The 14542-nt window shown below is 39.8% G+C and overlaps 1 protein-coding gene across 1 annotated transcript in view; it reads right to left on the bottom strand.

The window, feature by feature from the left end:
* LOC126383777 (ras/Rap GTPase-activating protein SynGAP-like) overlaps positions 1–14542 on the bottom strand; it is a 58908-nt gene that overhangs the window by 29424 nt on the left and 14942 nt on the right. The window contains exons 4-10 of the mRNA XM_050034447.1: positions 10116–10204; positions 8798–8919; positions 2726–2879; positions 2124–2222; positions 1752–1991; positions 1306–1641; positions 1029–1173 (exon numbers count right to left, since the gene is read on the bottom strand). Of these exons, the coding sequence (XP_049890404.1) occupies positions 1029–1173; positions 1306–1641; positions 1752–1991; positions 2124–2222; positions 2726–2879; positions 8798–8919; positions 10116–10204 (1185 nt within the window). The remainder of the gene's footprint in view (positions 1–1028; positions 1174–1305; positions 1642–1751; positions 1992–2123; positions 2223–2725; positions 2880–8797; positions 8920–10115; positions 10205–14542) is intronic.

The raw sequence follows: 14542 nt of genomic DNA, 5'->3' as shown, positions 1-14542 counted from the left end.
CCATCTGAGAAGATCAAATACATTGTTTTTGGTGCCTAACTGTTTCCCAAGTATATTAGTGCGTGTTAGGCATTAACGTAAATTTCTTTGTAGAAAGGCGCTTTATGAAATTAAGTCCATTCACTTCTATTAGTTTACAGCGCAGCCTTGCCACATCCAATATGGCGGCGACGTTGACGTATCGCAGCAGCGGGCAAACCCACTTGATGCGGCGTCTACGTATATATGTCTATGTGCACAGCCCGTCTCCTATACACCAAACAGCGTAGGAGAAACACTGATTTTTAACATGAAATTGTTTTATTCAGTGTTTCTACCAGCGTTAATCACCCGGTCTGCTCATTTTGGAGAGGAGGAGACCTCTGTAAAAATCTCCTGAACAAATAACACTGGAGGAATTCTAACTATCCTCACTGCTTTTTCCTCATTTCCTCTGTAATAAAATGAAAATATGTCACTAAAGTACTGTGTAAAATGATTATGAAATATGTTAAGATGAGCTAAAATGTGAATGATCAATTCATTAAAGAATGGCTGTTTGGAGGAAGTTAATATTAAAACTTAAAAATATATAAATTTAAAATCTATAGCACTTGTAATAAATGAGATAAAACAAAATTTCTGGTATGTCTTCCTTTGGGACTACAGATACTGGATTGTGTGATCCAACTATTCTCACGATTTTTCTTTCACTGTATGAGAGAATAAAAGAAGAAATTAGCATTTGATGTTGGGACACTGAAATTAAAGCACAACTCCTGTTTGTTGATTTGACATTTAGATAGGTCTTCTTATGACTCGTGTTTCTAAAATGCTGCTACAACAATAAAAACAAGTCATTTGTGAAAATGTCACAAATGTTTCACAAAGCAGATCAAACAATCTCAACATTAAACGATGTTGCAGTCTTTTTTTTTGGCTAAATGACAGATGTTCATGCTGGAATTTAGCCAAGTCGGACACAGCTTCAAATACATCTGATTACACACACAGTGACGTACAGTTGGGTTGATCTACAGCAGCCTCACCTATAGCATCCTTAAGGTATCGGTGACCTATCAGTTTGAGGTACTCTTCCACAGCCTTCGTAGCTAGCGTGTTCTCACGAAAGATCAAGTGCTCACGGTCCATGAACCGATCCACCTCACACATCGCCATGTCAGACAGGAACTCCTGAGAAGAGTTTATATTTAGAGTTCAATGGAGCATGCGCAAAGGAAAGCAATGAAACAAACCTACAGATCGTACAGCAACAATATATGAAAAAATAACATGCAACCAGGCTACATTTTGCCCTCTGTTTACCTTTGTCTTCCCTGTGCTTTGCAGGATGTGCACCAGAGCGAACGCCACCTCCTCTTTGCTTTTCACACTCAACAGAGGCTCCAGAACTGCACACAGTGTTCGGTAGTTGTTGGTGATGTACTCAGCAAACTCCTTGTACAGCTCCATCGGGAGGATGTTCATTGTCTGGTAGCGAGACTTAACACGTAGCGAGGCGTTGATCACTTTGGCACTTCCAACACCACCGCTTTTGGCCAAGACACTGGACTGTATCACCGGGTACCACTGCTCCACAAACTGCCGGCCCGTGATGCTGGAGATGGGGATGCTGACAAGGCCAAGATATGTGCTTTTCTCCTAGAATACCAAGAAAAACATTATTTCTTTTTTTTTTTTAAATATTTACAGCACAATAAAATGTTTGTTTTTTTACCCTGAACTTTTCTTATTGATACAGAAGACATTACCTTGCGTCTTTTTTTATCAGTTTCCTTGTAGAGGTGCAAACGAAGGCTACGGATGGTAGGCAAATTGTTAAATTCAAAATGCTCGCCCCAGAAGACGGTGTCAGTCCGGGGTTTGCTGGTGGTGCGTGCGTACAGCATGTCATCCAGACACAGCTCACAATAGTAGCGTTTCTTAGCCGGAAGGTCTCGAGCTTCGATGATCCACAACTTGAGCACATTGTCCACCCGTCTGCTGTTGTCCTGGAAGTGGAACGAGGAGTTCTGTTACTGCATTATAACAGTCCTTATTCACATCTGTCCGTCATTTTACAACCTGGATCTTGTCATTCTGAGTTGCTGGAATTTATAACTTGAAAAATCTATTGTATCTACCTTGTTAGGTTTGACCGCTCGTTGCAGATTTTCAATCCACTTGTCCCTTTCTGAAGCTGAACGACAGGCAAAACATTTTGTCCCTGAATTGGTGGTTACCTGCAGACAAAATATTCATTATGATAAAATATTTCTTATATGGCTGCAGGAAACAATTATTTTCGCTATCAATTAACCTGTTGATTGTTTTTTGTGATTAATGGGTTAGTTTATAGAATGTGGTATAGACTACGTAACAAATCATGAAATTGCTTGTTTTGTCCATAATTCAAAGGTAAGGGGGGAAACAGAAAATTCTCACATTTGATAAGCTGCAACCAGAAAAGTTCTTGATATAAAAGACCATTAATTGATTCAAAAGTTTTGTAATCAAAAATTAAAATTCCTAATTTATTATATGTGTCATTATTTGCATTTAAAGCGAAACACTGCATGGATCTAAGGTGAGAAGTGGCTTTATAGTGGCACCTGATTTGATATCACTACATACAAACATTTTTTTGAATTCAATTATTTTGGTTGTCTAAAGAAATCTACAATTAGTTTAAAGTCCATTAGAAGGCAGGTACAGCCAGGGATGATGAAGTGATTATACAACACACCTCAAAGCAGTACTCTTGTCCTAAAATGCTAGAGTGGACAGGTTTGATTATGGCATCTTCGTCCAAAACTAGGTCCAAAGCCTCCGCAGCACTGCTAGGAGAAAGTAGGGATTCATGGGAGTGGGATTCTTTGAAGCTCTGCATCAAGCGTGTCCTGGTGAGAGAAAAATTCAGAAGTCATGTTATATCATAATCATATGATATCATACATTTGGTCTTTAGATAAACAATCCGGAAAGGTTCTGATAAAAATGAGTCACCGCAGCTCAGAAATCCTCACTCCTGCAACGTCAGTGTGAATTGTGAGATCTGATCCTTTTATAATGAGTTTATGGAAAACTTAAGACTGCCAGATTTTCAGCTCTGGTGTTTGCAGTTTGGTCTGTTGACTCGACTTATGTGAGTCATGCTGCATGTTAGGGAAATGGGCCCACAGTGTCTCTGTTGGCGGTGTTGTCTAGGAAAGCAATTCTTTAAATTTCCCTACAAATGCACAAGAATATAAACATGCAGATGCAAATGTAATGTTGCCTGTTGTGAAAACGGGGATAAATGTAAACTGTTCGGTGGCTTGTCTGCAGAAATACTGAGCAGTTATAAAAAGCCCTTTAGCAGAGGGCAGCTCTATCGGGAGAAAGTAAAGTGGTGGTGGATAAGAAAGCAAAAAGGTGAGTCAAGGCTGTCTCTAAAGCCAAGTAAGGCCAGTGGGCAAAGTGAAAAAAATGTAGCAAGGAAAACACTTTGTTTTGAGAGATGGTGAGAAGATTGAAACCCCTCTCATCATGTTGTTGCACTAAGTGCCAGCAGGTGATTAGGTGAGCTTAGCATAAAGGAACTGAGTCACTCACATGAGGCATACGCCAAAAAAGTTTCTAGCTTCAAGGTTTACTTCTGCGGTATGCGGCTCACTGAATGTGTGCTGTGGTGTTTCTCCTGCTGGCCCCGTCCTCGAGTTCCCGTTCGGCTCATAGACTTTTGTGTTGTGGAGATATCGCTAAATTTTTTTTCTCAGCTCGAGGAAAGTTTTATAAATATAAAACCTCCATTGATCAAAAATTCATAATAGAAAGAGTCGTAATTGACCCTTGCATTTTGCATTGTCCTGTCAACAGTTGTACAGACATTTCTTTTTACAATGGTGGTCAATGGAGAAAATCATTTTTGGGTCACAGGGGATTTTTTCACTGCAATACTGCAAATGGCCACTAGGAAAAATTGGAAGCAAGGCTGGATGGCTGTCCTTGGGGGCCTGTATATAACTGACAAATATGACAGTGGTGTCAATCTTCTCATCCAACTCTCATGGAGAAAGTGTACAAGTAAAATGTTGAATTATTCCTTTAATATTTTCTGAAACTACCTTTGAAGAAGAATACAAAATGTTGGAGCTAGCTTGCTGCATCATAGTTAAAGCAACAGTTAAACATTTTGGGAGATTTGCTCATTAACTTTCTGGCAGAGAGTTGGATCAGAAGATGATAGGCTGCCACTCTTGCATTTGTCCGCTACAACGAGCAGCCATTTAGCTTAGCTTAGCATAAAGACTAAAAAAAGCTAACCTGGGTCTGTCCAGAGGAAATAAAATCTGCCCACCAGCACCACTAAAGCTAATTAACATGTTATATCTGATTTGTTTAATGGAAGCAAAAACCCTTGTTTAAAAATGTCAAGTTGTAATTTTACAGGTGTTTATGTCCTGGACTAGTTTTTGAACTTTAGTGACATTGGCAGGCGGATTTTGTTACCTTCGAACAGAGCCAGGCTAGATGTTTCTCCGTGTTTCCAGTTTTTGTGCTAAGCTAAGCTAACAGCTCTGGCTTCATATTTAGCAGACAAAAATGACAGTGGTATCAATCTTCGCATCTAATTTATATTGAGAAAGTGAATAAGCATATTTCCCCAAATGTTGAATTATTCCTTTAACATTTTCTGAAGCTATCTTGGAAGAATGAACTGAAAATGTGGAGTTTGTCTGCACTGAGAAGCTGGTGCGAGCATGCTGCATTATTAACGCTGGCTTTGAACACAGAGAAAAATTAAGGGCAAGAAAAAGCGGCGACTTTGAAGAAACACCTGATAATTATGCAGCAAATGAAGAGCCCTAATTTGAGGCCAGATTTAGTGTTGGTCATAGGTGCAGTGAATCGTCTTGTTTGAGGAGCAGTGCCATCACAGAATGCAGTACATGAGAGATGCTGTGGTAAACCGACTTGGCAGCAGAGGTAGAGCAGCTGCGTTGGAAAGCTAGAGTGTGAAGTTGGACGCCGAGGGTTTATAGCAAAGTCAACTTAACACTACAGAGTGAATTAAGCATGTGTGGGCAGAACTCAAAGCAGGCTGTGAAGGCAGCTGTCTGAGGCAGCGGTGGGAGCTGGTGAGTGGCTGTGGTTAGAGGGGAACGCACACTGACTGAGGCAGAAAGTCCCTTTAACCCCAACACCATTAAGCTACCACCACCACCTCTTTCAGGCTTATCTCCATGGAATACATTTCTAATAATCTAATTCATTTTAACATTTGAACTGGGCTTCTGCATTTCACGAAAAAGGATTTTTACATCTCGTCCTGAACAACACATTCCAAATCTCTGAGCATCGGACATCCACACCTGCCCTGAAAATGTCTATTATGCATCTCCTGTGGCGGGAGGAAAGTGTACTGTCAGCGTTACATATTTTTACTTTCTGCCTATCCCTCGCTACATCTTTACATTTCCCATATGTGCGTCATGACTGAATTGTGTGGGAACTGCATAAAATTTTGGTCACAATGCAAGACCGAACCCCCCCGGGATGTGACCTCAAGTCAGAATACAAAACTAGAAAAAGCTGGCGTGAGAGCCTCGAGAGCTGCAAGCTGCTCCATGACTGGAAACAGAAATCACATTGACATGATAAATGTAGGCATAATGTAATTTTAGCAATTTCACTTGAGTGTCCAACAGATCTTTGAAATTCAGATCTTTTACCAAAATAACAGTCTTGACAGTTTTACATAGTTTCCTGTTGTGCACTGATGAAAAGAAACACCTGCACAAGCCACAAATTAATTTAAAAAGATGAGGTTCAGAGCCCACTCAGATCTCTGTCAGGTCAACATGTTTAAAGTCACCATATGCATATATAAATATAAAGTATATGTTTATACCAATAGGCTTATAGGCTTTATGATGACAGATGTAATTAACTAACCAACCCACCCACGGTGCCAGAAAAAGCTAAAACCATCTGTGAATGCATCACAAAAGGCAATGTCCTTCATTCTGCAGGGCTTTGCTTTTGTCACTGCGGCTGATAAGAAGCCACAGCTCGAGTGAAAGAGTGTCAGGTGGACTCCTCAGGGCACCGCCGGCAGTGTGGGATTTATTCACATTATGCTTCAGCCACACGTAGCCTTTAAAAACACCGAAGAGATTTTAGGGGGGTTTTTTTGGGAAAGGATTAAAACACATCTTCCCTGAAAATAACACAAATGCTAATCTAAGCTTGTAAGCATGCCAGGTGAGGAATAATCTTAAAGTGGAGCAAAGGCTCATGGGAATTTCATAGTTTTAGAGGTATCTTGTCTTGAACTGAAATGTGGGGCTAGTGGATATTTTGGTGCTGGATTTCTCCTGTGCTGCATCCAAACTTTGTAAGTCAATTGCCCCTCACATCTGCACACTGGACTTCATTACAGAATTCAAAAGCCATCTTCTTAAATTACCTTACTCACTTTTGGTCTCATTCATGAAATGTTAATAAATCTGTGAGTAGATCTGCGTATAAAAAAAACGACACTGGATTCATGAACACATCGGTGGCATGTGTGCATGTTCATAAATGCCAATCAATTGTAAACTGACAGCGCGCTTCCGCTAGTCAGCAATTAGCATACATCCCCCCCATGAATATATATATATATATATATATATATATATATATACATATATGTATATATATATATAGGGTGTCTCTGATTACCATGGAGACGGCTGAAGGATTTGGCCAAAGCACAAATTGAAAACATTGCTTGGCTCTTTAATTTCTGTCAAGCCACACTGTTAAGGAGTGTCGAGCACCCTACCACAAATCAGAATTGATGGTTATATGTTTGTAGAGGTGCACATCAGTCTAGCCTATTATGTGTTGAAGAGATAATTAGATGTGGCACACCCAGTTTCTTTAGCTTCGCTAGTGGGACTGAGCTGGTCGAGCTGAGATAATCCTTCCTACAGCTACAATAAATGGGAAACTAAAACTAAATGATGCAAAGACAATATAGTCATAAACGGTATCAGTACCCTCAGTAACAACTGACACATTCTGCTTTAATATAACGCACTATAATTACACACACTATACACCATCATTACAGGACACAATCAGCCTGTAATGAGGCGCAACCTTGAAGCTAAGTATTGAGGTTAGCAATGTTCTTGCTGCAGCTCAAAAAGAAAAGAAGTCTTCAGCAACAGAAGTGAGAGGTTTCCATGCAGAGCCAACTCTCTCACATACTCAAGTAACAGCTAGTACACAGAGCGGCACGTCAACCATCAGAGCCAGAACAGATTTGATTACTGACGATTGAGTACAATACAAAGCTTAAAGGGATGGTTTGGATCTTTTGAAGTGGGGTTGTATGGGGTACTTATCCATAGTCAGTGTAATATCTTCAGTAGATGTCGGTCGGCACGCCTCCAGTTTGGAGAAGCAGACAGGAGTGCTGCCATGGAAGCTAAGCAATGTACTGCTGTGGACGACGGGGGCAGCAGTGAGACATATTTCAGCCACAAAAAAATATTTAAATAACTCAAGTGTACACTATATTTAAAATAATTTATCCGCTTTACTTTGCCGTCAGACAGCCCTTTCCAACTGGGAACTGAAGCAGTTATCTACTCTCTCTTCAAAGTGACCAGACTAATAATACATCAGAGAACAGCGGAGTTGCTGGTCTATCACTGCCTCGATAGGTTAGTTAGTTTGTGTCGTTGTTTTAAAGGGTTAGTTCAAATTCACCAATTTTGGCAAAGGAGTCTGTAGATTAAAATAAAGGCTTCAGTCACCCATCGGAAATGGCTAATGTTTTATTCTAATTATAACATACCCTGAAAGGGATATTGATTTTTCAAAGTGGCAAAAAATAAATTTTCACTTCACTTCATAAAATCCTGACTATCCCTTTAAGAAGTGCAAAAATAGGCTTATTTAAGTTACATGTACTGTGTATGTCATCTTCGTGACGGTTGTGGTGGAGAACTTTGGCTCAGTGGTTAACACCATCGCCTCACAGTGAAATGGTCGATGGAGGGGCATCCTAGTGGTTAATAGAGACTGTACAACCACAATGTTCCCTGACGTGATTCCATCCAGGGACGTTTGCTAAATGTCATATCTCTCTCTCTTTCTCTCCGCATTTCTTGTGAGGCTCCACACTGTCAACTATCAAATGAAAGCAGAGATGCCAAGATGTCTATGGTCTCTGGTTCTCTGTGCGTGGAGTCAGTGTATTCTCCCTGGCTTTGTGTGGGTTTCCGCTGGGTGCTCCAGCTCCCTCCTACAGTCCAGAACATGATCCCAAGGTACACAGAATCCATGCTGCAATTATTTTTGATGTTTTAATTTGTCATAATGACATAATTATTGTCTGATCTTGGCACAACAAAAACTGTAACACGTGTGTAACAGTCATGCCTTACGTCTACTGATTAGAGATGATTACCACATTAGAAATCGATGCATTTTAACCTACTGCTCCTGATATGACAACTAGAGAGTCTCTGAGATGATGAATAATTATTTGTAATAACTAGGAAACATTTTATGATCACATAACAACACGTGATTAATTGCAGCCGTGGCTTCTCCAGCTTTTAACGTGTATATCAGGTGAATTGTGAACACTAAATCACTCACTGATACAAATACATTTGTCAGAGCTTTGATGAACTGGCAGCCTGTCCACTGTGTTTTCCTGGCTTTTGCCCAAAACATGCTGGGACAGGCTCCAACCCCCACGTGACACTGAATTGGAAAACAGTTGGTATTAACTTGAATTATGTGAATGCTTTATACAGTAAAGGTTGCCTACCTCTCTTGGTCAGCACTTCGAAACCGGGGCAAAATCATTTGTCTGAAGCTGCTGGTCCGGTCCAGTTTGGGTTGGCTTTTCGCCCTCTTGATGGAGCCCTTCAGCCTTCGATTGAGAAAACTCTTAAGTTTCAACAGGGGGAAATAGAGAAAAATAAGTAAATAGTAAAAACAACCTCCCCAGGTTTTAGAATATACAGCAAAATGCAATTCTAGTGGGCTTGGCTAGAAACCTTATGTATTAAAATGATCTATGGAAGTCACAGCTCTCCTTCAGGCATCACACTGGCTTTTTGCTCCTGGTGGGAGTTTACAAGATCGGACTGGGCCCGAAAAAGTGTCCAAGTTTTTGTTTTGTTCAAGATATCTTTTTTAGATAGCGATAGCTTGAGAGAGACAGGAAAGGCAGGGGGTAGAGAGGATGACACAGGTTGTAATCAACCCAGGCTAGCCTTGATACACTGTGAGCACATTTGACCAGGTAAGCTACTGTGGTGCCCCGTTCGTGTTTTCCAAGTCATGCCCCTCTGCGTCTGAAGCATACCCACAAGGCTCCCTTTAGTGTTTTTATGAGACGCACCAGGCTTTCAACTAACTCCAATGTAAACCCATCTGCTGCAATATTAGACGCTCAGAGCAACTGCTAGAACGAGCGACAAAATCTGCACAGACATGCAGTCGAGGTTGACGGATGGGTCAAACAAACACAGGACTTTCACCTCGAAGATTACTGTTCATGTTCCGTGTGAAACCAAAAGCAAATGTTGATGCATTTTAACAAAAGGTGAAGGAAGTTACGAATGTATGTTATGCCCCTTTGTACCTTTCTGAACACCTTCATAATTACACACTCTCCCGTCCTCTCGCTAGCATATTTGGTCCGACCTAATGGTGACACACATATCAAGATTTGCACTTTATGAATTTCATGCCTAGTTTTTCTAACTATGATTTTTGAAGTTATTCTATGAACTTGTGTATATTATTGCTTTGTTTGACTTTATTATCTATGGATACATTGCTGCTTGTTTTTAACTGTGTCCTGTAAGGTGTCCTTGAGTGCTTTGAAAGGCGCCCATTTAATCCAAACCATGATCTTTCTTTCTGAGCCTAGCCAAGTAGTTTTGTTGCCCAAACATAACCACAGCAAGTTATTATATATTATCTACGTGTATCACACAGAAGACAGCTGTGCATCTGATACAGACGAGAGGTCGTGACAAAGCAACGACCTGGGAATAACAACGGGTTGTGTTTTCTATGTGAGCAGAAAGCTTCGATACACATCAGGAGAGTGTGACAGACCCTACTGTACTCACCGGCTGTCTGAAGGGCTGAGGTGTGGCATTGGGAGGGGTCTCCATGCTTGACTGTCTTACAGAGGCAAAACTTGCCCTGCGGGATTGGTCTATTCGAAAAGAAAGAAAGAGATCAATAAGTCATTACACCCTGTCAACAAATGGTGTCCAACCCTCAAAGGATACTCTAAATGTGTTATTCTAATTATTATAAAAATGTGTTTGAGTATTTTTCCAAAATTCATATGGTGCTTTATCAAAGATCATGCTGATTACCAACATGCTGGGAATCTCAGGATTTTGATGATGAGCCCTGCAAACTGCCTGTGAGTCAGACTAATGGCTGCTGAGTTAAGGCCATTTAAATTTATCATGTTGCTGTAGGGCTGTTGCTGGGTAAATTTCCATCAGATTTGGCAAGATTGCTCAGACAGTTAATCTGCACTCGTGTCATCTAAATTAGGTAGCAATTACACAATGCATTCAGCGATTATGACAATTTAATGTCAAATGTGTCACACTTACTTTGGCAGCTAATAACAGGAAAATGGCACAGAATCAGGAAACAAATGAATAACTTTTAGAGCTCATCCAAACACATTTTGTAGTGAAGAAACGGTAAAATATGTAAGAGCGCTGTTGGAAAAAAAACACCCCTTTTCCTTTCACCTTGAATGACAATTAACAGTGCGTTGGCTTACAAAGTGCTCTGACACTCCTGTGAGATTTTAAAACAACATGGGGCCATGAGCATTATTACAGAGATTTGATGATGTAATAACAAAATGACACAAAATGTCCCTTGAAATGGGTCACAGAAGGAATAAAACATATTGGTATAATTTTGCAGTTTAATAGATAACGTCATTATAATGTTGAATATTCTTTTCCTCGTAAGTTATCTAAGCAATATTTTTTTACATTATTATTATCAAATTGTTACCAAAAAGCACAATTTATGAGGTCACTGTTGATCAGTTAAGAGGGACATTTAATTACATTTTGACAAGTTATTACATTATCTCATTCACAGCTTGTGTCATTACCTCGCAGCTGCTTTGGTCACATACAGAAAGGAAAATAGTATGACACATACATAATAATCACAAATAAGCTACCAGCACATCAACAATGCAGAATAGTCGGTGTGAGTGAAGCTCACCAACAAGGACAGACAGCTACAGCCTTCAGAAAGCACAAAGAACAATGATGTGACAGCCTGAGAGACATTTAGACACTATTCATCCATTGGAAAACCGTCCGTATCCAAGGCCGGTGGAAAATGAGGCAAAAGCTGATGTGAGAACTATATCGGATATCTACATGGTGGGAAGAAGTAGCACTGAGTCATCTTGATCTTTACGGTCCTTGTCTGACTTTGGGCTTGTGCAAACTGGAACATGATGACGGATCTATAAAAGTATAGACACATATCTGTGGGGAATCAGATCTGACGCTTCCTCTACATGACTGTGCGCTGGCTAAGGAAGATGAGGCGAGTGCACAGGAGCGGGGGCATTGGTGAGTGTGAATACTCCACACATTACTCCAAAATCATCATCCCTTTATACGAACAACAGATATGCAAGAAGGGTTTTATAAACAGAGCTTTCTATTTTTATGCAACATTTTTATGAGCAAATTTCCTCCCTCCTGAAAAATGTTCCTATTTCCTAGTCTGGTTCCAGACCTGTGGACTGTCGCCTACATGTCTAAATTGCTCAGCAATTCAAATAGGTCTCATATTGACTATTACTGATGACCAATCAGGGTTTTAGTAGGTGGTGACACTGTATTTCTGCATCCCTACATTCATAAGAAAAATAGTGACAGAAAAATAGTAACAAACATGGATGAGATTGACACTGCTGTGCAAGTTGTTGTAAGTCCAGTTACAGAAATAACTAGTAAATTATTATCTTTATTAATCGATCATTTAAATGAACTGTTCTTGAGAAGCCCTACCTTGGCTTCTGCGCAAAGTGAAAATGACATTGGTGAGCGGGGGTGGGCGGATCCATCCCAAAATATCAATACTAAAGATAGTACATTTTTGTTTTGAAGATCATTCTAGCGTCAGTATGATCGATACCAAAAAAGGATCCGTTTCTCTCTACGTTGTAAACATTTGTATTTCAAGATTAAAACTTTCTGTGCAAACACTGTCCCATTGTCGTGAACACAGGCATGTGCTCTTTGCTTCTCAACTGCTGTTGTTCATGTTCAAATAACATATACTAGGGTTGCAGCGGCATGAGATTTTCATGGTATGATAAGTGTCTCAGAAAATACAACAGTTTCACGGTTTAAAGTATTACACAATTATTGTTGTTACTATCGGTGACAATGACTTTTACAGGTCTGGTGTGTAGGATTTAGTGGCATCTAGTGGCTGAGGTTGCAGATCGCAAGCAATGGAATCTTCTCCCATGTGCTAAGCATTTAGGAGAACAACGGTGGCTGACACAAAAACACGAAAACACAAATGCCGCTATCTATATCCAGTGTTAAGTTTGTCCATTCTGGGCTACCGCAGACAGCAACATGGTGGACTCCATAGAAGCTACCACGCAACACACAATTTAGGGTTTGTAATGTATGAAAACAGATTTGTATCTATATTATTATTTGTGTCAACAGATCGACAATCCCTGTGTTAATGTGTAATCTGTAAATATAAAACACCTTCCACAAATATAAAAAAAAGATTTGTAAAATTACAAGAATATTTTGCAAATATAAAACGCACTTTTAAATACACAAATTCCACACACACAAAAAAATTGTGTGTGAGAGTGTCAAGTCGGAGGCTGAGTCCAGATGTCTACCCTCTGGACTTGCGGACTGAGCCCTCGCAAACTTAAGCTGTACCTTGTGTGACGTATTTACTGTCATCATGTAAAGTAGAGACTGCAAGCGACTGCTAGACAGCCCTCAGGACTATTTTACTCGTTGCCGTGGAAACGTTCAACTATCGCTGCTGATATATTCATATATATGTCATATAACTGATGAACAGTGCCAATTCACATGCACCCGCAGATAACAAGATATAAATCCCATGTATAGTCTTTTTTGTGACTGAACAAAAATGTATTAATACATCTCAATATATCAGGCTGCACGCTTCAATATCAGAAAATAAATAAGGACTATAACTCAATAAATTGGGCCTTACTTATATTAGAAGACCTTCTTTTGCTGTTTTTTTTTCGAATGTTTTTCAGCCTATCACACTGCACAGCCTGATAAGCTGCAATAATAAAATGCATTTTCAGTTCCCCTAGAGCCTGTACTTAAAACATATTTCTGTATCATGATGTGGCTGAATATTATTTCTGGCCTACTCAATTCATGTAACACTTTAATAGGCCTAACTATCAAGAACTATTTATAACAGTTAATAACAGTTTGCTGCTGCAGAGCAGCTGAGCAGGCCTGTCTCCTCAACTACAGAGGCTAAATAAACTGTGTCTGACTATAAGGTTAATGTCTTCAGAGTAAAAAAAATACAAGATAACAGCTTAAATTAAAGATCAGTCAGTTATAGTCAGAGCTTCACATCTGTACACGTCTTTGTGATGCTGAATACTTCAATAATTACAGCTGCTGCGCAGCAACCATCGGGGCCTGGCAATTTTAGGCAAAATTAGGCAATTCTGAGCAACACACACACTAAAACAAAGCATATCACAACATAGAAGTTACATCATATAATTATGGCATGCCCTTCAAATTGTGGATGAGTGGCTGAAGTGATCAGACTCATAATATACAAAGGAAAGAAAAAACTCAAGAACAAGAAAGTAAGAATAACATTAAGTTCTAGCAATTACGAACAAACTGGCCTGATCTAGCTTAAAGCTAAACATTATCCATGGTGACAAAGATGAAAACATTTTTTAAAATGTAAAAGTAGTTATTGGATAGACTCTGCTAAGCCAAATCAACAGGGAAAAGAGACAAGGGATAACAGGGTAAAGTGTTGATAAAGAGTATTTGTCTCTCCGCGAAACTGCCTGGATCATAATTATTTTAACCTTGGTAGTCTCTAATCCACATAGCATGATGCCTGAACATAGGACTTTCACATTAGAATGTCCGTTCTGCCTTAGCTGAGACTTGAATTCACAAATTGACTAAGCCAAGCATCAGGGTGACGGCCATGGAAAAGCAAATTTCAAAGTGAAATTTCCAAAGCTGTAGCACATATGGTTGATTTGTTAGTAATTTTCAAAGTTTTGAAATTTAGAGGCTTGCTGTAGCGCCACCATCAGGACTATTGTCTTGTGTTTCCAGTTGAGGACATCTGGCATGGGACTGGACCTTTATGAAAAGTTTGGGTTGATTTCTCATATGGAAATGTTGCACAAGCTGAGGCCTGAACTCACAATCTTCAACACCAAGAACCATCCTCTATCTCACTGAGCTAATTGGCAAACAGAAAT

Source organism: Epinephelus moara, chromosome 22 (assembly GCF_006386435.1).
Source record: "Epinephelus moara isolate mb chromosome 22, YSFRI_EMoa_1.0, whole genome shotgun sequence".
Taxonomy (NCBI): Eukaryota; Metazoa; Chordata; class Actinopteri; order Perciformes; family Serranidae; genus Epinephelus; species Epinephelus moara.
This window is presented reverse-complemented; position numbering and strand designations above follow the sequence as displayed.